At 35.4% G+C, this 24,863-nt stretch overlaps 1 protein-coding gene across 1 annotated transcript in view; it reads left to right on the top strand.

Moving 5' to 3' along the window:
• Positions 1-20,911: 20,911 nt before the first annotated feature.
• LOC105465481 (G protein-coupled receptor class C group 6 member A) overlaps positions 20,912-24,863 on the top strand; it is a 33,356-nt gene continuing 29,404 nt past the window's right edge. The window contains exon 1 of the mRNA XM_011713929.2: positions 20,912-21,105. Coding sequence (XP_011712231.2) covers positions 20,912-21,105 — 194 coding nt within the window. The remainder of the gene's footprint in view (positions 21,106-24,863) is intronic.

Below are 24,863 nucleotides of genomic sequence, written 5' to 3'. Positions count from 1 at the left end.
TACTTTGCATCCTTCAATCCAATCAAGTTGACACTTAATATTAACCATCACAGTCAGATACCCTAAATCATCCCTCTCAAGTTCAAAATTCCACAGATCTAGTATAGGGGCAAAATGCCACCAGTCTCTTTGCTAAAGCATAGCAAGAGTGACCTTTACTCCAGTTCCCAATAAGTTCCTCATCTCTATCTGAGGCCACCTAATCCTGGACTTCTTTGTCCATATCACTATCAGCATTTTGGTCAAAGCCATTCAACAAGTCTCTAGAAAGTTTCTGAACTTTCCCACATTTTCCTGTATTCTTCTGAGCCCGCCAAACTATTCCAGGCTCTACCCATTACCCAGTTCCAGAGCTCCTTCCACATTTTCAGTTGCCTTTATAGCAGTGACCCACTTCCACTACCAATTTTATATATTAGTCCATTATCACACTGCTATAAAGAACTACCTGAGTCTAGGTAATTTATGAAGAAAAGAGGTTTAATTGACTCAGAGTTCTGTAGGTTTAACAGGAAGCATGACTGGGAGAAATTTCTAAGCCTCAGGAAACTTACAATCATGGCAAGAGGCAAAGGGGAAGCAAGGCACATCTTACAATGGCATAGGAGAGAGAGAGCAGGGGGGAACTACTGCACACTTTTAAACCATCAGATCTTGTAAGAACTCTCGTTCTTGTAAGATCCAATCACCTCCTATCAGGTCTCCCCCATGACATGTGGGGATTACAATTTGACATGAGACTTGGGTGTGGACACAGAGCCAAACCATATCACTTTCCAACTCATTTTATGAAGTCAGCATAACCCACCTGTCAAAAACTGACAAAGACATTACAAGAAAAGCAAATTACAGAATATCACTTATAAGCATAGATGCAAAAAATCTCAACAAAATGGATTCAACAATATATTAAAAGGATAATACATTATGCAAAGGGGGTTATTCCAGGAAAGCAAGAATACCATAATTTTCTAAAATTAATATCATGTATCACATCAATACAATAAAGAAAAATCAGCACCTCAATAAACATAGAAAAGGCATTTGACATAATTCAGCACCCATTCATGTAAAAGCACTCAGCAGACTAGAAAAAGAAGGAAACTTAATTGGGCTCTGTGTCAGGCTGCTCTTGCACTGCTATAAAGAAATACCAGACACAGGGTAATTTATACAGAAATGAGGTTTCATTGGCTCAAGGTTCTGCAGGCTTTACAGGAAGCATGGTACTGGCATCTGCTCAGCTTCTGAAGAGGCCTCAGGAAGCTTATAATCATGGTGGAAGACAAAGGGGAAGCAGGAATGTCACACGGCAAAAGCAGAAGCAAGGAGAGAGAGTGGAGCAGGGGGAGGTGCCACACACTTTTAAATGACCAGATCTTGCAAGAACTCACTATCACAAAGACAGCACCAAGACATGAGAGATCCACCCCAAAGATCCAAACATCTCCCACCAGACCTCGCCTCCAGCATTGAGGATTACAATTAAGCATGAGATTTGGGTGGGGACAAATATTTAAACTATATCAGCCTCAAAAAGGAAAACTGTTACAAAATTAATGAATGAAAATAAGCTGAAATAATGCTTTGTCTATTGTCTCGCTCCAAGAATTGCATTGGTGAAGTTTATTCTTGCCTTTCAGTTTGGGTTTACAAACAGTCACAAAGATGATGTTGTTGATGACAAGGACAATAACAACAACAATGATGGTGACTGCATTTTGTTTAGAAAATTCGTTTGTTTTCAGGATTCAATGACTTGATTAGAATGTCTGGTCCAAATGAATACAGCAAAGAAGAAATTTCACATTTATAGAATTCAGGTGAGCTAAGGTTGAGCATATTTTTCTCTAAAACTGAAATAAACTTACTTCTCGAGACCCCATATCTGCTCAGGAGTGATAATGCAACCTTATTAATTCAAGGTAAATGCAGTTATTCAAATATTCAACAAATATTACTGAGCACTTAGTATCTGTCAGGCACTTGGGATTCATTGAACAAAACAAAAAATTCTGGCCTTTGGAGAGCTGATATTTTAGCCAAGACAATTAGATAACATTATGAATGAATAAATTATACAACAGTTTAAAAGGACACGAATATGGAATAAAGTCAAAATTATACAGGATAAGTGGGATCAAGAGTGCTTGGGGGTGGGAATGCCGGGAGGCCAGGATAACAGTGTTAATGAAGGTCATCAGCGTAGGCCTCATTGAGAAGGTGACATTTGAGCAAATACTGAAGGTGAAGGGGTTCACCAAGCAGCTATGTAGAAGCACAGAGTGCTAGAAAATGGAATATATTATTTCAAGTTACCAGTAGGTGGGGATGTTGAATAATATTTTTCTCGATTTTCACAAGCCTTGTTCCTAACAAGAAAAAAATGTGGGCCTGTAAGCAAACATCTGTCCCATTATATAATCTCTTTTTGAATAGAAAATTTTTTCAAACATCATAAATAACTTTTTTAATGATTCAAAATAACTGAAAAAATGATTGGATTCAGCCTAGAATGTGAAATCTAGAACTTTTGGAGAGAGGTCCTCTCACCACACAGGGTCAACACTGCAACATTTTGCTTCTGAGCTGCTTAGGGGGCTTTAAATCTCATCTAAACTTTGGACCCAATGCTTTCAGAGTGAACTACAGATTATAAATGGTGGGGAAGTGCCTGACCCACACACTTCAAGTATGAGAGAGAGGCTGATTCTACTTATTCTCCTACTACTAATAAAGTTATTAACAACTGCTGATGGATGTCTGGTGCTAAAATAGGTGCTTTCCATACTAGGCCTCATTTAATCTTCATAGCAGCTCTAAGAGGTCAGCATTATCAACTATGTTTTACAGATAAGGGAACTGACACGTTATGTTACTTGACTATGTTCATTTGACTAGTAAGTTATAAAGACAGAATTTGAGCCCGGCCTTGGCTAACTCAAGTTTTGATGCTTATCTGCCTAATATCAAAATTCATTTTCTAAGTTTTCAAGGAGGAACTAACTTAAAAATGTGTATTGCTGGTTTAGCACTTTATACTAAAGCTAAACATACCTGAATTAAGGTATCCAACTGATGGCCAGCGTATGTTTTGTCCTAGGAGTCAATTCTAACTCAGGAGCCTAGGGATTAAGTGAAACTAGCAAATATCATCCTCAGTGCCGAAACTATAGCATTTGCTCACCCCTCTCCAAATGCAGCTTCAGTCTCATTGTGAAGTTTTGCTAGCATTTATGGAAGTTTCCAGTTTAGCAACAAAAGAACTATGTTTTCCTAACTTATCTGTGAAGTTTTATTCTTGGGCAAGTCATTCTCACCTAAAGATACGCTATTTTTCCCTGATGTTTTAGGGAATAACGATGGAGAGGAATCTGAGAAAACAAGATACAGAGTGCTAGAAAATATTTTTAATACATGTCTCTAATGAAGAACTTACATCCAAAATTACAAAAGTCTCCTTTAAGTTGGTAAGAAAAAGAGACAAACTGTTTTTAAGGTAAAAACACTTAGAAAAGGCACTTCATGAAAAATATTTCCAAATGGCTAATCAGCATTAGAAAGTTGTTCAACACTTTGTTCACCAGTAAAATGCACATTAAACTTATGAGACACCCACTAAAATGACTAAAATGAAAAAGATGATGATACCACGTACTAAAAAGGAAAAGAAACAGTTGGGACTCTCATACATTACTAGAGAGACTGAACATTTATACAACTATGTTGAAAACCAATTAGCACTTTCTACTAAAGCTAAACATACATTTACCTTTCGACCCATCCATTAAATTTTATTTCTCAAAAATATGTTGTAAAAATACACGTATGTTTACCAAAATATATTACAAGAATATTCATAGGAGGATTATTTTTAGTATCCCAACCTAGGAACAATCCAAATATCAGCCAATAGTATAATGGATACATTAATGTGATATATTTTTACAATGGAATTCCATATAGCACTGAAAAAAATTAATTACAGTTTATATGACAAAATGGATAAACCTCAAAGCATATTGCTAAGCAAAAGAAACCAAACACTGTATGAGTCTATTTATATGTAATTTAAATCCAGATAAAACTCTATGTGATAAAAGTCAGAAGAGTAGCTATCCTTACTGGAAGGTAATGACTGGCAGTAGGCATAAGGAGTCTTCTAGAGTGATGGCAATATTCTGTATCTTGATGTGAGTGTAGGTATACATATGCTTAATTTGTAAAAATTAATCAAGAGGTTGTGCTGTTACCTGTACATATATCACACCACAATAAAAATGGTTAAATACATCCCCAGTTCAGCATAACATAGTAAAAATGGAAAATAAGATGAATGGAAAATATGAAATGTAACCTGAGAGAAGCATAGTTTAGCTACAAAGAAACCAGAAAGACTAATGGTCAACTTCTCTTCAATATGCAATTGATAGCTTTCAAACCAACAGAGTAAAAGTGAAAAAATAAAGAAAACTTTATCATATCAATATGAGGCAGTAAAGGAGGGTGGCAAGCAAAGGCAAAGAAGAGATGGAAGTAATTTCAAATGTAGTGGGAATCACACTACAGGTAAATGGGTTAATTTACCTGTTAAAATCAGAGAATTTTGAAATCAGGTAGATTTTTTTTAAAAACTCTAACTGTATGTGCTTATAAGACGATCCTAAAACAAAATAGAACACAAAAGTCAAAAATTATGGAGTAATATATACCAGGTAAGTGCCAGCCAGAAGAAAGCTGGCAGTATAATTTTAGTATCAGACAAAATAGGATTTAAGACAAAACATGTCACTAGGGATAAAATGAAAAACCCACATAGAGAATACAACTATCATAAATATGTGTATGTACACCTAGTAACGTAGCTTGAAATATGTACAGCAAAACTGGCCGAACTTCACAACGACATTAACAAATCCCCATTGGTGGATAGCTTTATTTTTAACATCATTTTTATACATATGATATACCTGCATAGACGTAAAGAAATTATAAGTGCACAGTTCAATTACTTTTCATTTATCAAATTCTGTACCTGGCATCCAGATTGAGAGACAGATCATCAGCATTCCAGAACACCTTTGTTCCCCTTCCAATTACTAGAACTCAAGCGTAAATATTATTCAAATTCTAACACTATAGGATGACTTTGATTGCTTTTTAACATTACATAAGTGGAATAATATACTAAGCATTCTTTTGTTTAGCTTCTTTCCTTCAGCATTATGTTTGGGAGCTGTATCCAATTGTTGCATGTAGATACAGTTTGTATGGGTGAATATACCAAAATTTGTGTTTACATTCTACTGTTGATGGACATTGCAGTTGTTTCTAGTTTTGCATCTGACAAACCAAGCTACTATAAAGGTTATTATAAGTGCCTTTTGGTGAAGTTACATGTATATTTCTGTTGGGAGGCTTTCCTAGGAGTGAAATTCCTGGGTAATATGTGTATGCATGTGTTTAACATTAGTACATACTGGCAAACAACTTTGTAATGTTGTAGTAATTTATATTTTCCCCAGTAGTGAATGAGAAGTCTGGTTGCTTTGAATCCTTACCCACAGTTTTTCTTTCTTTTTTATTCTTTTCCTTTTCTTCTTTATTTTTATTTTTTCTTTTTCTTTTTCTTTTTTTTTTTCTTTTTTTTTTTTCTTTTTGAGACAGAGTCTCCCTCTATCACCCAGGCTGGAGTGCAGTGGCGAGATCTCGGTTCACTGAAACCTCCACCTCCCAGGTTCAAGCGATTCTCCCACCTCAGCGTCCCGAGTAGCTGGGATTACAGGTGCCCGCCACCACACCGGGCTAGTTTTTGTATTTTTAGTAAAGACGGGATTTCACCATGTCGGCCAGGCTTGTCTTGAACTCCTGACCTCAGGTGATCCACCCGCCTCGACCTCCCAAAGTGCTAGGATTACAGGCGTGAGCCACCATGCCTGGCCCCAGTATGTTTTCTTTTTAACCATTCTGAAGCAAGCACTGGTATTTGTTTTAACTTTTATTTCAGTAAATGAAGTTGCACCTCTTTTCATACGTCTATTGGTTCCTTGAATATCCTCTTATGTGAAGTTTCTTTAAGGTCTTTTGTCCATTTTCCTCCTGGGTTGTCTGCTTTTTCCTTATGGATTTATAAGAGTTTTTTTAAATTTTATTCTAGATATGAATACTCTGTAGGATATATCTAACTATGGGAGATTGATAGCTCAAGCAAAAGAGCAAAAACAGTAAGAATAAATAATATTTAGGAGCGTCATTATATGTATTTTTAAGCCTGACAAATAGAGAATTTGCATCCTTTTTAAGCATACATAGGCTGTTTATAAAAATTGACCATGTCACAAAGAAAGTCTTAATAATAGCTTAAAAAGCCAGTATTATACAGTACTGATTTATACTCGTTATCAGCATATAACAAGATCAGATCATATTTTCTAGCTAGTTCTTAATTCAACCCAGTGTTTCACATTTTATTCATACATAAAAATTCTTTTATCAAACAACAACTATTAACATATTAAGCAACAGTTTGGAAAAACTAACCTAGAGATTTTAATTATTTATCTCTTCCTCTTGTAGCTCACAGAAAATGCTTTATCTGATTTTCCTGGTACCCAAACCTGAAGTCATTAGAAGACTTTTGCTAGCATTCTATCATTCTTTGACTCTGTAACTCATTAATGTTTTGTTTTTCTTATATCTCCTGGAGGATTTTTAAAGTAAAGTTAGGGTTTTTTTGCTTACTTTATGATCACGAGAAAATGCTTTCATCATCTGTTGTTTACTAAAGCAAAGTATAATGGTTTTAAACTATGAAAGTTAAATGTAAAAATACAGTTAAATGTAAAAGATAGTAACAAAGTTCAAAAGTTGGAAAATGTTAATTATTACTCTTTTCCTGTTTTTTCCTTTACTGTCTTTGAAGACAAATGGGGGAAGCCTTTGATCATCTGTGTTTTCCAAACTACATATTTTCTGTTACTATTAGATAAACACAAAAGCCGAACTATGAAGTTCAAATCAAATGTTTCAACAACACCTCATTAAAAACAATATTTACATACTTAGTAGGAGAAAAGAAAAACAATTTGCATTTTATCTTTTATCCTATTTTAGCTTAATATTCTAGGATAAATATGTTAATAGTATAATATATTGAGAAATAGTACACAGTTTTCTTGAAATTATGTCTACTTAAAGTTGCAGTATATATAGCCAACTAATTTGACTTCCTGAATCTGCTCCAGAATCCTTATTGTATGTGTAGATGGAAATTAAGAAAGGAAAATATATCTATAAATATTAGAGCTGACAATTATTCTAGTAATTTTGGCAGGACAGACATTTCATCTCAATAAAAGCAGAACTGAAGTTTCGCTCCTTACCTTTGGTAAAGTGTAAATTTTATTCATCTCATAGAAAGGCTCATCCTAGTAGAAAAGTGATTTACAAATCATAAGTGCTTATTCCCAGGGAGTTAACAATTTGAAATGATTTGGACAGAATAAGTATTAAATATTGCTTTAATTATTAGAATATTATTTTTTCAAGATCAATTTGTTCTACAAGTCTTTGTGGCACATCTACTAATGGCCAGACAGGGTGTTTGCACTGGAGTTGTACTTGAATAAAAACTTCAAGGTATTCAAATGTAGTGGAAAACACAGGTGGATGGCAAATTGATACGACAAGATGCAACAGTTATTAACACAAGGGCCTTGACTTCCACTTCTGGGAAGAAAGTGGTATAATGTTTTTCAAGTGCTGAAAGAAAAGAACTGTCAAGCCAGAATCATCTACCAGTGAAAATATTTTTCAAGAATGAAAGGAAAATCGGCCGGGCGCGGTGGCTCAAGCCTGTAATCCCAGCACTTTGGGAGGCCGAGGCGGGCGGATCACAAGGTCAGGAGATCGAGACCACAGTGAAACCCCGTCTCCACTAAAAATACAAAAAATTAGCCGGGCGCGGTGGCGGGCGCCTGTAGTCCCAGCTACTCAGGAGGCTGAGGCAGGAGAATGGCGGGAACCCGGGAGGCGGAGCTTGCAGTGAGCCGAGATCGCGCCACTGCACTCCAGCCTGGGCAACAGCGTGAGACTCCGTCTCAAAAAAAAAAAAAAAAAGAATGAAAGGAAAATCAAGACATTCAAAATTGAAAGAAAACAGAATTTATCACAGCAGGCCTATCCTAACAAAATGACTGGAAGGAAATTCTCCAAATAGAAAGGAGTGGTTTTAAAAGTGTTTTAAAGGAACCCAGGATTTGTTTTAATCAGATATGGTAAGACACACAGATACAGAAATGACTGTCATGAAGGAAGAAGTTTTTTATACTAACAGATTCCTAGAAACAGGAGGCTTGGCATGCTATGCAGGGCCACAAGAGGAAGTAATGCGGTCCATCAGTAAGCAGGGGGAGGTCGACTAGGGGTAAGCAGAACATGAGCTAGGGGCCTTTGTTCTGGATTCCAAGAGAAGGAACGGGAGAGGATGGGTAAGATGATGGGTGTAGAATTGTCTAGTTTGCAGAATTTCACTGGGCTCTAGAGAATTACAGCTATTGCTAGCTGTCTGTTACCTGGCATTGGAATGATTAGGGAAACCGGATAATGGCCCAGAGTGTGAGAGGCTGACAAAGTATGTTGTTGGAGATATGGGCTCTGGTTTGGTTGGTTTGGATGTGAACGGTGAATTTTTTGCTATCTTTAGGAATTACCTAGCCCTGGGAGGGGCAGTCTCTCCAGGGTCAACAAGGCCACAAGATATCAATGTACAAAAATCAAGATAAAAAATATATAATTAACACAAGAAGAAACCCTGAAACACTAGGAAAGAAGAAAGGACAATGGAGAGTAAGCATATGGGTAAATAAAACACATCATCATTTTTGTTCTGAGTTCCCCAAATTACAATTGACAGATGAAGCAAAAATTATAACACAGGCTGCTGTGAAGTATACAAGCCCTGTGCATGTTTCGTTATACAAGCCACAAGCCCTGTGCATGTTTTGTTACATTTACACTAAGTACAGTCATGTATCATTTAATGACAGGGATATATTCTGAGAAATGCATCATTAGGTGATTTTGTTGTGGTGTGAACATCATAGAGTGTATTCACACAAACCTAGATGGTATAGCCTACTACACACCTAGGCTATATGGTACAGCCTATTGCTCCTGAGCTACAATGCTGCAGGCAATTGTAACACAATTGGAAGTATTTGTGTATCTAAAGATATCTAAAGACAGAAAAGGTACAGCGAAAATAATTTATTACAATATTAGGAGACTGCCACTGTCATATATATAGTCCATTGTTGACAGAAGCATTATTCTGTGCATGACTATATTTCATTTCTTGAACATGCAAAATAAGTAGCTAAAACAGGGGACAATGTGTAAAATGGCACAGCAAGTATGAAACACATTCAATTTGGCTTCAGAATAGGGAGGCAAGGGGAGATCGTCAGGGATAAGCTGGAGGAGGATTGGGGTCTAGGTTGTGAGGAGTCATGCATGAGTCACCGAGGAACTGAAAGTTAGGAGTTTTGTGGCTGAAGATGTCCAAGCAATGGGTAATGAATCATGCAGAAGAAATACGTGCTGAAATTTATATTTTAGGTTTATTTTGATGAGATGATACTAATAGCTTTATATGTGGTAACAATATAAACATTATTACTATACATTATGTTTTTAGGATCTAAATTTAATAAATTTCAGAAATACTTATGTTCATTGCTTCATTCCACAAATATTTATGGAGAGCCTTCTATATGAAAGTCTCTGATTTAGCCACTCAGGTGACAGTGTTAGGAGGAAAAACAAAAACGGACAAAAATTCTTGCCCTCAGGTAATTTAAATATTCAACAGTACATTCTTTTATGAATATTGGAAAAATTATAAAGGGTAGAAAATTTGAAACCTATAATTTTCTTTTCTTTCCTTTTTTTCCTTCCTTTCTTCTGCTGTTCTCCCTTCCTGATTTCCTTGCTTTCCGCTTTCTTTCTTTTTCTTTGTAGAATCTGTATCCCTCTATTCTAATGTACTAGATAGAGATATTTAATCATAAAAATGATGACTAAAAATTTTTAAATACTTCCAAATGCTTGTAAAGTTCAATATCTCAAAACTTTTGAAGACTGTTAAGCTGCCAAAACTATGATAGTTATTATGAAAAGTTCTGTGAACATTTTAGTATCATGTATTATTTAAGAGATAGAATACAATTGTAAATCAGTCCATTCTCCCACTTCTGAAAACAAAATTATATGACTTAATTGCCATTAATTTTTCTCAATGGGTATAAATAACCATGAGAGTCACATTGGCTAAATGAAATAGACAAGAAAGAATCTCACCAGAGGTTGTCTGGTGTTTTATCTTAATGCATTCCTAGGATGTATGATAAATTCACCCATGAGCTCCATTAACTCTATTCTCTAGAAGGCCATATGGAGTCATCTAGCACAGAAGTCAATGTGACATTTATGACTTCAGTGTCTCTTGGACATTAGGAGAGGGCTATGGGGTAGAAAAGATAAAAACACAGTCTCTGGATCCAGATCGATGTGGATCTGAATCCCAACTGCAGCATTTAGGGCATGCCATTCTCAGCAAGCAACAAAATTCCTTCAGCCTAGGATTTCTCTTATTTAAAATGCATTTATTAATATAACCTACCTTTTGGATTTTTAGCATAGTGATTGAAACATAATATTGTTCATTCTACATTATTGGCAAACAATTAGATTTAGATGTCCGAATAACTGAACTAAAAGGTTAGCCTTTGGAATATTTCAAACATCACCATATTAACCTGATAAATCCACAGTGACCCAAGCATCAGTCTGAAGGTGGCCATTTAACTAACTAACTAACAAACATTTAGTTTATCCCAAAACTACTCTCGTCAAGGTCATCAATGTCCTTAACATTGCTAAACCCAGTGCTCAATTTTTAGTCCTCATCTTATTTCACCTAAGCAGCATTTGACAATATAGATCAATCCTCGAAAGTGTTCTTTACCTCCTGAGTCTTCTCCTACCTCACTGGTCGCTTCTGCTCATTCTTCTGCTGTTTCTATCCTCGACACTGGAGTGTCTCAGGAGTCAGACTTTGGACCTCATCTCTTTAACATCTTCACTAATATTTGATGAGAAGATCTCTTCTAGTTCCATGGCCTTAACACCATATACATGATGATGATTTTTCATATTATATTTCTCACCCAAACATCACTTCTGAATATTGCACTCATATATTCTATTGCCTTGACACCTTTATTTAAATATGAATTATAAATATTTCAAACTGAAAGATCCAGTGTTGAAATTCTGGTATTTCTCACTCTGAATCTGCTACTCCTGCATTCTATTCTTCTGAAGTAATTGCAACTTGGTGCTTCCAGTTGCTCAGAATGAAAATTTGTAGTCATCCTTGACTCCTCATTTTTTTCTTGTATCCCATGTGCATTATGTCAGCAAATCCTGTTGGCTCCATTTTTTAAAATATATCCCGATTTTGCCTACTTTTCACTTCCTTTACTACTACCAGCCTTATCAGAGCCAACATCATCTTGCCTGAATTATTACAAGAGTTACCAAGTAGCCTGCAATCTATTCTCAACAGAGACAAAATGATCTTTAAAAATCTAAATCAGAATATATCACTCTGCTAGTCAAAACCTTCCAGCGACTTCCAATTTCAAAGTAAAAAACAAAGTTCTGAAAAAGCCCTTACGATATGGCTGTCAGCTCTCTAATATTTCTCACTCTGTTCCCCTTGCTCCCTTTACTCCACATCATACATCCCTGTGCTATTCTGCTGGGCTCCCTCTTCAGGTTGTTCCACTCACCTCTGCCTGGATCACTTTTACTTCCCACATCCACATGCTTCCCTCCCTGACCTGCTCTAAGTCTTTGCTTACATATTATCTTCTTAAAAAGGCCTTTACTGACCAACTTGCCTGACTAAAATGTCAACCCTACCCTAGAACTTCCTATGCCCTTCACTGCTTTATTATTTTTCAAAATCTTCTTAATACCTTCTAAGATGTTACAAAATATATATTTTTGTCATTGCCTGCCTTCCCTATTAGGATGTAAACTTTATAAGTTTTTTCCATCCTATTTCGTTCACTTCTGTTTCTCCAGCACTAAGAACAATACCTAAAACATAGTAGACACTCAGTAAGTATATGATGAATAAATGAATATATCATAGGCATGGTTTAATATGCCTCTTCAACAAGAAAAGAAAGCATCTATAGGCAAATGAAAAGTAACTTTGATCAACTGCTAGGTAATTATCTGAGGCTAATTTAGATAAAGTAAGCAATTCTTACAACAGAATTGCTGATATAAATGATCCAAGTTGTCTCTATACATTCCTAAAGCGTTGAATTGCTACGTAATCAGTTTACCTGTGACTGTACCACAAGAAATTTGATAATAGCACAAGTATATCTATGATTCAACCTCATTTCTTGTTTCCAACTTGTATTTTCTACTTTACCAATTTAAAGAATTATACACATTTATTTCTACAGTATTTGAGGACAAATAGATGGATTCAGTTAAACAAAACTACTGTTGATTGAAGAATCTAATCAACCAGAATTCTATACAGCAGTCCTAGGTAAATTTGTTATCTTTTTAAATTGGTTATCTGTTACACTGTCTTTTCTAATTATAATAGAGAGGGTTTTCTACCTTTTTTTTTTTTTTTTAAGAGTTCTAGTATCACGTCCTACAGGTAAACTTTCAAAGGAAACTCTCGATGATTGCTGGTCAACTGAAGCAGCTAGATCATCAGTAATTCACCAAGCTGGTCTAACCATAGTTGTCTGCATTTGTTTAAGGGATTAAATCTGTTGGTTGTCTAAAATCTCAAGGAAGAAGACCTGATATTGTCTCTCACACAGTGTCCTATTGCCCACTCAAAATTGCCAACCTCATATTTTTCCTTACATTAAGTAGAAATCTATAATGGCATGTACTCCTATTCCTGAACAATCTTTTACAATCTTTTCACTGATAGCCTATTCCTTATGAAAGAATTTCTGAATCTGTTGTCTAATTACTTTTCATTTGAGTTGGCCTGTTTCTTGCTACTGAACAGAGCCTAAAGTGGCATGTGTAGCACATATAAAAGGTTATTTATCCTTAAAACATAAACACGCCACACTCACAACATGAACTGTGAACCTGATGGATGATGGGATATGTCTGCTGAAAACAAATAACAAGTAAGTAGTGGGAAGTCTTTTGGGCTTACAACCAGGCAGGTGCTGACTATATTGTGTCATTAAGAGAGGAGCGCAAAGAATGGATAAATAGGAAAGCAGGTGTTACCGATTCTCCCAAACAAATCCTCATTCTGACATCACAGACTGGAGAAAACCAATGTGAACTTGGAGTTTCTGCTTTTAGCTTCTGAGTGTTCCTCACCAACATTCAGCTTTCAGAGCTGTTCCAGGTATTGCAGTTTTCCTAAAGCTACATCCACCGGGTTAAGAAAAGCAGTCTAAGCTGTAATCACTCATGCCTGTGCTATTTCAATGTACTCGTTCATTCATCTGACAACTAGTTATTGAATGTCTACCATTCATAAGTCCTGTTTAAGAAGCTGAATATATTTTAGTAAATATGTGCATATAATCTCTGTCCTTATAGAGCTTTAAAATAATGGAGGAGGTAGACAATACACAAAAAACTAACAATGATAGATATTGATAAATGCTGTGAAGAAAATGAGCACGTTTTCTGAGGAAAGTCACATTGAAGCCAAAATCAAACACAAGAAGGGTGAAAATACTCTGGTATTAACATTTGCAGGATTTATGTGCCCTCAACTTTGAGTCCAACATGGTAATCTGGGTTTCTTGCCAATTTAAGCATTTGTTGTGTGTGGAATGTTCTATCACAGATTGTGGGGATCTAGGGGCACAGTTTGTGATTCCTGAAGAAAGTTTATTTTATATATCCTATATTATTTATTTACTACATAGAAAAGACAGCTAAGTTAGTTAGTTGTTGAATTGGACTATGTGTATATACATCAGAAAATTGAAAAGAGAAATTCAATCAGCTAATTTTTATATCAACGGCACTAAAGTAGTAATTTGGCAGATTTATTTTTCATTGAATTTATACTTTAGCTTGATATCAAAATGGTTTTTAAGCTTATGCAACTTGCTATACAAAAAGACTGAAACCTTTTGGTATTTTTTAATGACTCTACTGAAAATACAGTTGCAATATGAGTGATTCAGTCAGTACCCAAAAAGAAGATGAGGCAATGATTAAACACTAAGCTGAGTAACCGGTAGATACTTTGGGATTTGGGGGGTGGAGGGTTGCTTGTTTTACAATTAGTGCTGAGTTGGATGAAAGAAGTAATTTTTATGACTAGTAGTGTAATATCGGGGCTAAGAAAGAGGATGATGGAATACCATGTTGCCATTCTATAGGAGACAATGAAAGACAGAGCTGGATAGTATCCTAAAAGATTAGAGCTCTTCCCTGAAGTGGTGGGAACATATACATGTATATACATGTATATTAAAATCATACAGTTGACCCTTGGACAATGCAGGGGTTAGAGGTGCTGCACCTTCCCTGTACAAAGCATCCCAGAACTTAACTAGTAATAACCTGTTGTTGACCAGAAGCCTTACGAATAACCTAAGCAATCGATTAACACATATTTCTTATGTTATATGTATTATATGCTATATTCTTACAATAAAATAAATAAAACATTATTAAGAAAATCATAAGGAAGAAAAAATATATTTCTATTCATTAAGTGGAAATGAATCATCATAAAGGCCTTCATTCTTGTCACCTTCACTTTGAGTAGGCTGAGAAGAAGGAGGAAAAGGAGAGATTGGTCTTACTGTCTCAGGTATAGCAGAAGCAGAAGAAAATTCATGTATCCATGTAGTTCAAACCCATGTTGTCCAAGGGTGAATTGTGTGTGTCTATATATATATATATGTATATATAGACACACACACATATATATATTTATATATATGTGTATATATATATCTCTTCAATTTACAACAAAGTATTTTAATAACAATTCATTTTTTGTATGATTGTTAGAAAATAATTTTTTGTTGCAGCACTATTTACAATAGCAAAGACATGGAATCAACCCAAATGCCCATCAATGATAGACTGCATAAAGAAAATGTGATACATATACACCATGGAATACTATGTAGCCATAAAAAGGAACAAGATAATGTTATTTGTAGAGGCATGGATGGAGCTGGAAGCGGTTATCCTCAGCAAACTAACACAGGAACAGGAAACCAAACACTTCATGTTCTCACTTATAAGTGGGAGCTAAACAATGAGAACACATGGGCACAGAGAGGGGAACTACACACACTGGGGCCTATAGGGTGGATCGGGGGAGGGGAGAGCATCAGGGTAAATAGTTAATGTATGCTGGGTTTAATACCTAGGTGATGTGTTGATAGGTGCAGCAAACCACCATGGCACATGTTTACCTATGTAACAAATCTTCATGTCCTGCACATGTATCCTGGAATTTAAAATAAAATTTTAAAAAATAGAAAATAGTTTTGAAAAGTGAACACTTGACTTCTTCTGTACCAATAAAACCTTATAGATTATTACTACTGCTTAACTTCACCAGAAAATTGCCACCTTCCCTATTTCACAGTAAGGTAAGCAGATCTGGTCTTAGGGTAGTGATCTAGCTGAGTTCTACACTTGGATGAATGAGAAGGAATTTGTGGACAATAATACATTGTTAACAATCTTTTCGCTGATGGTATTAAATGGTGATGTGTATCAGGCACATGAAGTTGTTGGTGGGAGATTAGTGAGGATCATTTGAGTTACAAACAGGTAACAACAAAGGCAGGATCATTATCTCAGAAAACATTCCTGTGTTTCCTGAAAGCAGGCTTCAAATCTGTTCTAATAGATTTGACAGTGTTCTAATAAAACAGACAGTGGTTCTTCACATTTCTGGGGCTAAATGTCCCTTTGATAATCTGATGACAGCACTGAATGTTCTCCCCAGAAAAATCTACATATGCATATTCACTCAAAACTTTTATACAATTTCAAAAGATTCACAGACTCTCATGAAGTCCATCCATAGACCTCCTAGGGTACCCTAAGTAAGATAAAATGCTGTATGTTGCCCATTAAAGAAAATTAATTACCTAATGTTAAAACTACACATTAAATAAGAAATGCTAGGCGGGATTTCAATTACAGACCAGGTACAGCAGGAGAAGAAAATGGAGCAGGATGAAGTAGAGTGTTGCAGTGATCAGTGATAGTTCAATATTAAATAGTGCAGTGATGGAATAATAAGCCAGCTGGGCAAGTACAGGGAAACAGGGCACCTGGTGAGGGAAGATACAAGAGAACCAAAATCTGACTTGGTTATTTTATGACCTTGTTAAGGACCAATCTTTCTCTTTTTTACATATTTGAAATTCAGCTAAATGAAATAACTTTCTTAGCTATGCATCCAGTGGGGCCCAGTGGGGATTTAGGCTTTTGCTTGTAATTTTACCTCTAGAAGAGGTTTTATTGAACTCTTCATTTAAGGTGCAGTGATATCCCTCTAGCATTCAATACTTATTAAGCAATATGAATTGATATTTTTATTTTCTTGGGTAAATGATAATAGCAATAGACTGTAAAAGTTGCTGATCATATCTAGTGAGAGCTATAGCTTGGATTCATTTTCTGGGGCTCATCTATCTACTATGAGCTTATTGATGATCTGTTAAGATGAGCAAACTGATCAATATATTTGTAATGTGATTAAATGCATACATACACAAGTAAATAATAACATTATAATAAGTAACATGTAATTGCAAGACATTTAGAGTCTTTAAACTCATATATGTTTGTTAAACTCTCTGGACAACCGAAGTTGTCCTAATAAAAAAGCCTGCCATTTGAACTATGAGATACACAAAGAAGTATAAAACTTTTATCTCAATCTTCAAAAAGCTTCAATCTAGTTGAAGAGGTAATAGTAAGCACGTGAAAAATTAGAAAATAATGGGAGGATTAAATAAGCTTGTAAGCTAGTAGCACAAGAGATGCCAGTTGAACGTGCCTAATTGTGGGATTCATGGCTTAGTGCTTATGGTTGTGTTTTTAAGGGCAAAATCTCTCCTGTTGTGACTTCTTGATAAGGAATTATTGAGAAAGACAGGCACACCACAAGCAGAAAAAAATGCATTCAAATTTAATGTTGATGAAATAAAACGGAATTGGAAAATTGTGTTTTGAATACCTGCTTGTTTTGGCTAAATATATTTTTGTTCATGCTGCCCTGAAAAACAAAAGGAAACTGAAGCAGTTTGACAATATGGAATGATGGGTCAGAAGTCATTCTTAAGTTCTGTTTATTTTCCCCCTAGGCTGTAGATATTGGCATCTACCCTCATAACATTGGTGTCAGCTTCTTCCCTTCCAGAGGCCACGCTCTGACCTGTTCCATCAGGCTGACTCCACGTGCAGCGGCATAGTCAGCTGCCTGCCTCGTGTGGGCTAAAGATCCCCCGTGAGCCCCTGCCACGCTCTACCTCCCTCGACCCCCTCTTGCAGACAACTGAAATGCCATTGTTATAAATGGATTCCTTTAATCTTGAAGACGTTTCTGTTTTAAAAATCTTATTGCAGATGCAAATAGCACTGAAAATAATTTTGTAGTGTCATTGTTAAGTTGAAACTCAATGAAGTATGAAAGACAGGTGTGCAATTGAGGAGGGTGAGTGGGAACCTGGAATAACAGGAGGGAAAAATAAAATGTTAAAATAAAATAAGATGTGTGTCAAACCTCACCCTCTTGAGGTCTTTCTTGAGTGCAAATGTGGTATTCCCTGCCCCTGCTCCCAGAGTATCATTTCCAGCCTGATCCCATCTTCATGCAGCCTTTCATCAGTGGGAAGCCACCCCATCTTCAGTGCTACAATCTCACCATTTTAGAATAAAGTATCTTTAATCATTGACGGTATTTTCCTACTAGGCTTGTTCAACCAGGATAATGGTATCTTTATGATAATTACTTGGGGAGTGATACTTTCTTACTTCCCTCTAAGTTATTTTAACCAGATAGCCCTCCAGGTAAGGCTAGTTACAAAGAAATATAGACTCTTGAGATCAAAAGGAGCAATAAGCTAGTCCTGTCAGTAATTCATATCTCAAAAATTTTTAAGAGGTTTTACCCTACAGAAATAGTTACTTAAGATAAAAATCAAAATCTTTTGGAATAGAAGTAGTTATTGTTGTCATTTATAATGATTTTTTAAATAGAAAAAATATAGTAACTGTACATTCTAAATTATGGCTAAAAGTTCTATTCCCAATAATAGGGAATAGAACAAGAGTGACGATAATGTTTCCAGTGGAATTCTAAAGTAATTAACATATTCTATATCTTCCTTCAAGTTTAACTTAACAATGGATTTGCATTCCAACGTGACAACAACCAGCTAGTAGTACTATTACAAAAGTCATTTCTACCATGCATTTAATGCTTGACAAAAATCTTTGAACAATGATTTAGCCAGCTGTAGAAAGCACTACAAATTTGACTGGGTGCAGTGGCTCGTGCCTGTAATCCCAGCACTCTGGGAGGCCGAAGCGGGTGGATCACCTGAGGTCAGGAGTTCGAGACCAGCCCAGTCAACATGGTGAAACCCTGTCTCTACTAAAAATACAAAAAATTAGCCAGGCGTGGTGGAACACGCTTGTAATCCCAGCTACTCGGGAGGGTGAGGCAGGAAAATCGCTTGAACCCTGGAGGTGGAGTTGCAGTGAGCCAAGATCGTGCCATTACACTCCAGCCTGGACAACAAGAGCGAAACTCCATCTCAAAAAAAAAAGAAAGAAAGAAACCTCTACAAATTTAGGAAATGATAACTTTCAGTTTAGTTTTGGCAAGGGAAAGAAGGGAAACGAACTAATTATTCAGTGCGTGCTAGAATACAGGAGCCGTGCAAATCAAACCAGCTTGTCTCACAACATATTTGTTAGATAGAGTACCTCAACTCCTTTATAGATGAGAAAATTATTTTTCAGAGAAGTTAGGTAACTCATTCAGTGTCACACAGCTAAGTAGTGGGCAGAGCAACCCAGGTCTATCTGATTCCAAACTTTGGGCCCTTTCTGCCACGTGATACTTCATTTTACAGCGCAAAAGTCTTTTTAGATGTTTTGTTTTCCTACCTTCGGAGGCTCCTTTAAAGACATAGTTCTTCAAACTTAGATTATATTTATTAAAATTTTAAAAGTGCCTTATCTTTACATTTCATCAGATTACAAAGACCCTAAATATTGTTGAAACTGCAACCTAAAAGACATTATTGGCATAACTTTTGTCATTGATTTTTCAAAGAAATGTCATCTGAATAATGCATCTTCAGAATCACTCTGAGTTGCTTAATACTTACTATAATTTTGCTGGGAATTATCTGGATTTCTCATTTTTTAGTTTAGTTTTCCTGAAATCATTTTTGAACTTGTAATTACATAAGACCTTTGAGGTTATCCGAGCAAAATAACTAAATTCATGAAAATATAAATCCATCCGACACCAAACACACACATACACCAATAAGTAATAAGATTAAGATGAGTAAAATGTAATTGCTAAACATTTCAAGAGTCTTCAGACTCATGTATGTTTGTTAAACTTTCTGGGCAACTGAAGTTAACTGGTTTTCATTCTAATAGAAAATCCTGCCATTAGTAAAAATGCTAAGACTTAAGAAAACATTTGAAGCTGCATGATGAGCTGTGACTTCTCCACTCCTCAGCTGGTATAACCCTACTGGACCATGGAATCTAAGCCTAATTTAGATAATGAAAAAATGCCACAGTGGCCATGGCACTCTTTCATTTTTTTGAAATTTCTTTAAATGTATCTGCTACTCATCAAACAAACTGAATGTATTGGATTTGAAACTGCTTGCCCATGAGATATTCATTTTTAATAAAATATTTTTAAAAGACTGATTTTATTAAATAAATTTTAAAACTTTGAACTTTTTCTTAATGGTGACTACATCATTGAGGTTTCTCTATCCTCTGTTAAATTCCAAAAGACACCCATCAAATTATGTTAGTTCAGATTCCTAAGTATTTAAGAATATATAGCCTGAAATTAGTTCCAAATTTATTAAAATATAGCATCCACAATAGTGGAAATGGCAATGATCTATGAACAGACCTTTCTTGTTCAAAGCAAAATACTGTATCAGACAAGTTTCATCTTGTTTTTAGTTTTACCCATCTTCACAAAAGCTATGTATTTCTAACACAGGGAAACTGGAAATGACAAATACCTAATGTGGGAGTGACAAATACCCAAATTTAACTGAATTTCATTTTTTAAATAGAGCTTTTCAGGAAAAAGAAAAGCAGGATGTTTTTTTCTAAACACCTGATAAACTATATTGAATTATTTGTGCCTTGAATGTGATACCTTTTTGAAATGTAGAGCTGTCTATTTCTAAAGTGGAAAAACTCTTCCAAACTGCTGCTTCTTGAAAGTTCTACATTCTGCTTCAAAAGAAATGCCAACGTGACTCAGGGCCCTTGACATATCACTAGAGTGAAAAAGTACCATTACAGTTAGACTTGTGTTTATAATTCTATCAGCTTTTACATCACATGACTGCTATCACATTATCTCTAACACTGGAGTGTTAAAAAGTCTATGTTCTCATTGGTGAAATAACTGTTTTGACTGTCATCAAGTATCTGAATACTGAGTGTTTCTGGCCCTTGACACTGTCCTATACCTTATAAGGTGTTTACAGGTGAAATAGGAATCTTGTTGGCACTCCATGCACTTAAGAACTCACATGAACTGAGCAAATGAGATGGAAACATGGCATTATTAATTATACTAATTACCTGCTTTATGATTATTCTTGCTACTTCACAGCCTTGCCAGACCCCTGATGACTTTGTGGCTGCCACTTCTCCGGGACATATCGTAATTGGAGGTTTGTTTGCTATTCATGAAAAAATGTTGTCCTCAGAAGACTATCCCAGACGACCACAAATCCAGAAGTGTGTTGGGTGAGTAAAGTCTCAAAAAATACATTTAGATTTCAAGATTCTGTCATGAGACTAGGACATATAAACTGTTGACTTGTATTAATATCTAAATCATTTTAAAAAATAAACTCATATATATTTTTTAGGTTGCATATGGTTAATCTTGCAATCTTTCTTTAAAAGAGTACTATAACAGCCCTATATGTATAATGAAACAACTTCCAAGTGCAGAGGATATGAATGCTTTTCATTAATATATTTATTTAGATTTTGCCTTATAAAACAATGCCTGAAGTCACTTGAGAAGACATTGTGGCCTATTTTTCACTACAAGCATACATAGCCCACATGTATTTCTATCACAGAAAACATGTATTTTATTTTAAACACAGATCTATTATTTAATGCTTTGTTTAAAATAGACTGTAGCTGAATTTTTTCATACTAACATTTCATTTTTTTTTTCAACACTGCATTCGTTTCATTCCAGAAATAGTCTAACTCTTTCCTGATAAATTAAGACCCTCCTCAACTCAAAGTGCTCCTTCCTCCTGGATGAACACTTTGTGTCATGAGAGCTTACCTATGAGAAAGACATTTCACTGGCACAGTGTAATGTGGAAAGGTAAAGCTGGGTGGAAGGTGTTGCAAATGGATTTTCCTTAAGGAGAAGAGGATATTCTAATTCTCATTTCAGTTTTGAGACAAGCTAATTTTGTAAACTTAGGTAGATCACTTAAACTCTGAGTTCCAGTTTCACTGTCATGTGTATTTTCTCATCTGTAAAACAAAGGCCTGGATAATCTCTAAGGACACAGGCAGCATCAGCTGCTGTTGCTATGGAATGTGCTCTTCATGCCTCCTTCCAACTCTAAAATTACCATTCTACTTTTATGTTTCTGTGTCTAAGTTTAATCTTGTTTTTTCTCTTACCTTTCTTTCTTTATCGACGAAGTATTTCCCAAGCCCTCTAAAAATACTTTTAGATAAAATGTGATCCCCTGTCATACTAAGATTTCTTGGCATTCTCCCTAAAAGTTAGGCACTTTTAGCTATTGTCATCATAATCATTGATTAGCAGGAATACCAGAGAATAGTAAAAAACATAATAACAATTAATGAAGATTTTCAGAGCACTACTTTGGCACACAAAGAATGGCTGCAGAGTTGAGGCCCGCAATTGCAGGCCAACAATTAAGGATGGAAAACACTGAATAGCTATTTGACCAAATAAGGAAATTTCCTATTTTAAAAAATCACTCAGTTGAAAATCTCTTACCTTTTTGTCACTCATCAAGAGAAATGGTACTCACTCAACATTGCACAACTACTTATTAATTGCCTACATTACCTGTACCCTATTATAGGCACTGGCACACTAATGTGAATACGCCAAGGAGGTTCCAACTCTAATGGAGTTTACACGTGGTGGCCTCTGAAAATATTATACAGTTTAATGTCAGACAACCTATTCGTTTACCCTTTTTCTCTTCTATGTTTCTCTTCTTTTAATTCATACATATTAGTTTACATATTTATGAGGTACATGTGGTATTCTGTTATATGCCTAGAATGTGTAATGATCAAGTCAGGCTTTTTGAGGTGTCCATCACTTTGAGTACTGTCACTTCTATATATTGGAAACAATTCAAGTCCTCTCTTCTGGCTATGTTGAAATATACAATACATTGTTGTTAACTAGAGTAACTGGGCTGTCAAACGACTGAACTTCTATCTTTTATCTAACTATATGTTTATACACATTAACCTACCTCTCTTTATCCCCTCTCCTTCCCATCTTTATCCACCCACCTTCCCATCCTCTAGTACCTTTATAATGTCAGCTCTCTACCTTTATGATATCAATGTTTTTATCTCCCACATACGAGTGAGAACATATGATATTCGTCTTTCTGTGCCTGAGTTATTTCGCTTAACATAATGGCCTCCAGTTTCATCTATGTTGCTGCAAATGATATGATTTTATTCTTTTTGTGGCTGAGTAGTATTCTGTTGTGTATATATAGCACATTTTCTTTATCTATTCTTCTATTGATGGACACAAGTTGATTCCATATCTTTGCTATTGCAAATAGTGTTAGTTATGGTAAGCATGTGAGTGCAGGTATCCCTTTAGTATACTGATTTCCTTTTCTTTGGATACCCAATAGTAGGATTACTGGATTACATTTATCATTTTTAGATTTTTGAGAAATATCCATACCGTTTCCCATAGGAGTTGTACTAATTTACATTTTCTCCAACAGTGTAGATGAGTTCCGTCTTCCACATGTCCTTGTCAGCATCTGTTTTTGTTTTTGTTTTGTCTTTTTAGTAATAGCTATTCTAACTGGCGTAAGAAAATATCTCAGTGTGGTTTCAATTTGCATTTCTTTGATGATTAGTGATGCTGAGCATTTTTTATATACCAGTTGGCCATTTATATGTCTTCTTTTGAGAATCATCTGTTCGTGTTCTTTGACCACTTCTTAATGAGATTTTGCTTTCTTATTGTTGAGTTGTTCAATTTCATCTATATTCTGGATATTAGTCTTTTGTTGGATGAAGAGTTTGCAAATATCTTCTCCCATTCAATGGCTGTCTCTTCACTCTTGATGGTTTCCTTTCCTGTACAGAGATTTTTATTTTAATATAGTAACATTTGTTCATTTTTATTTTAGTTGTCTGTGCTTTTGAGGTCTTACCCATAAAATCTTTGCCTAGACTGATGTCCTTAAGTGCTTTCCCTGTTTTCTTCTAATAGTTTTATAATTTGGGATCTTATGTTTAAGTTCTTAGTCCACCTCAAGTTGATTTTTATATACAGTGAAGGAAAAGAGTCCAGTTTTATTCTTCTGCATATGGATATCCAATTTTCCCTGTACAATTTATTGAAGTCCTTTCCCCTGAATATGTTCTTGGCTCCTTTGTCAAAAATCAGTTGGTAATAAATATGTGGATTTATTTTTTAGTTGTCTATCCTGTTTCCCATGGTCTATGTGTCTATTTTTATACCATGCTGTTTTGGTTACTATAAATTTGTGATATAATTTTGTCAGGTAGTTTGATGCCTCCAGCTTTGTTCATTTTGCTCAGGATTGCTGTGGCTATTCTGGCTTTTTTGTTGTTGTTGTTCCATATTAATTTTAGGATTTTTTAAATATTTGTGAAAAATGATATTGACATTTAATAGGGATTGCATTTACTGTGTATGTTGCTTTGGGCATTATGGTCATTTTAACACTATTATTTTTTCTGATCCTTGAGCATGAGATATCTCTCCATTTATTTGTGTTCTTTTCAATTACTTTCATCAGCATTCTGCAGTTTTCCTTGTAGAGATCTTTCACCTCCTTGGTTAAATTTATTCCTATGTATTTTTTTGTAGCTGTTGTAAATGGGATTGCTTTCTTGATTTTTTTTTCAGCTATTTCACTACTGGTGTACAAAAATGCTATTGATTTTTATATGTTGATATTGCATCCTGAAACTTTACTGAATTTGTTTATAAGCTCTAAGAGGTTTTTTTGTGGAGTCTTTTGGTATTTCTAAATATAAGATAATGTCAACTGCAAAGAGGGACAATTTGACTTCCTCTATTTCAATGTGTGTGCCATTTGTTTCTTCTCTTGCCTGATTGCTTTGGCCAGGACTTCCAATACTATGTTGAATAAGACTGGTGAAGGTGGGCATCCTTGTCTTGCTCTACTTCTTAGAGAAAAGGCTTTCCACTTTACCCAGTCGGTATGATGTTAACTATGGGTTTGTCATATATGGAC

Source organism: Macaca nemestrina, chromosome 5 (genome assembly GCF_043159975.1).
Source record: "Macaca nemestrina isolate mMacNem1 chromosome 5, mMacNem.hap1, whole genome shotgun sequence".
Classification (NCBI taxonomy): Eukaryota; Metazoa; Chordata; class Mammalia; order Primates; family Cercopithecidae; genus Macaca; species Macaca nemestrina.
The sequence above is the reverse complement of the archived record's forward strand: the minus strand, read 5'-3'. Positions and strand labels throughout refer to the sequence as shown.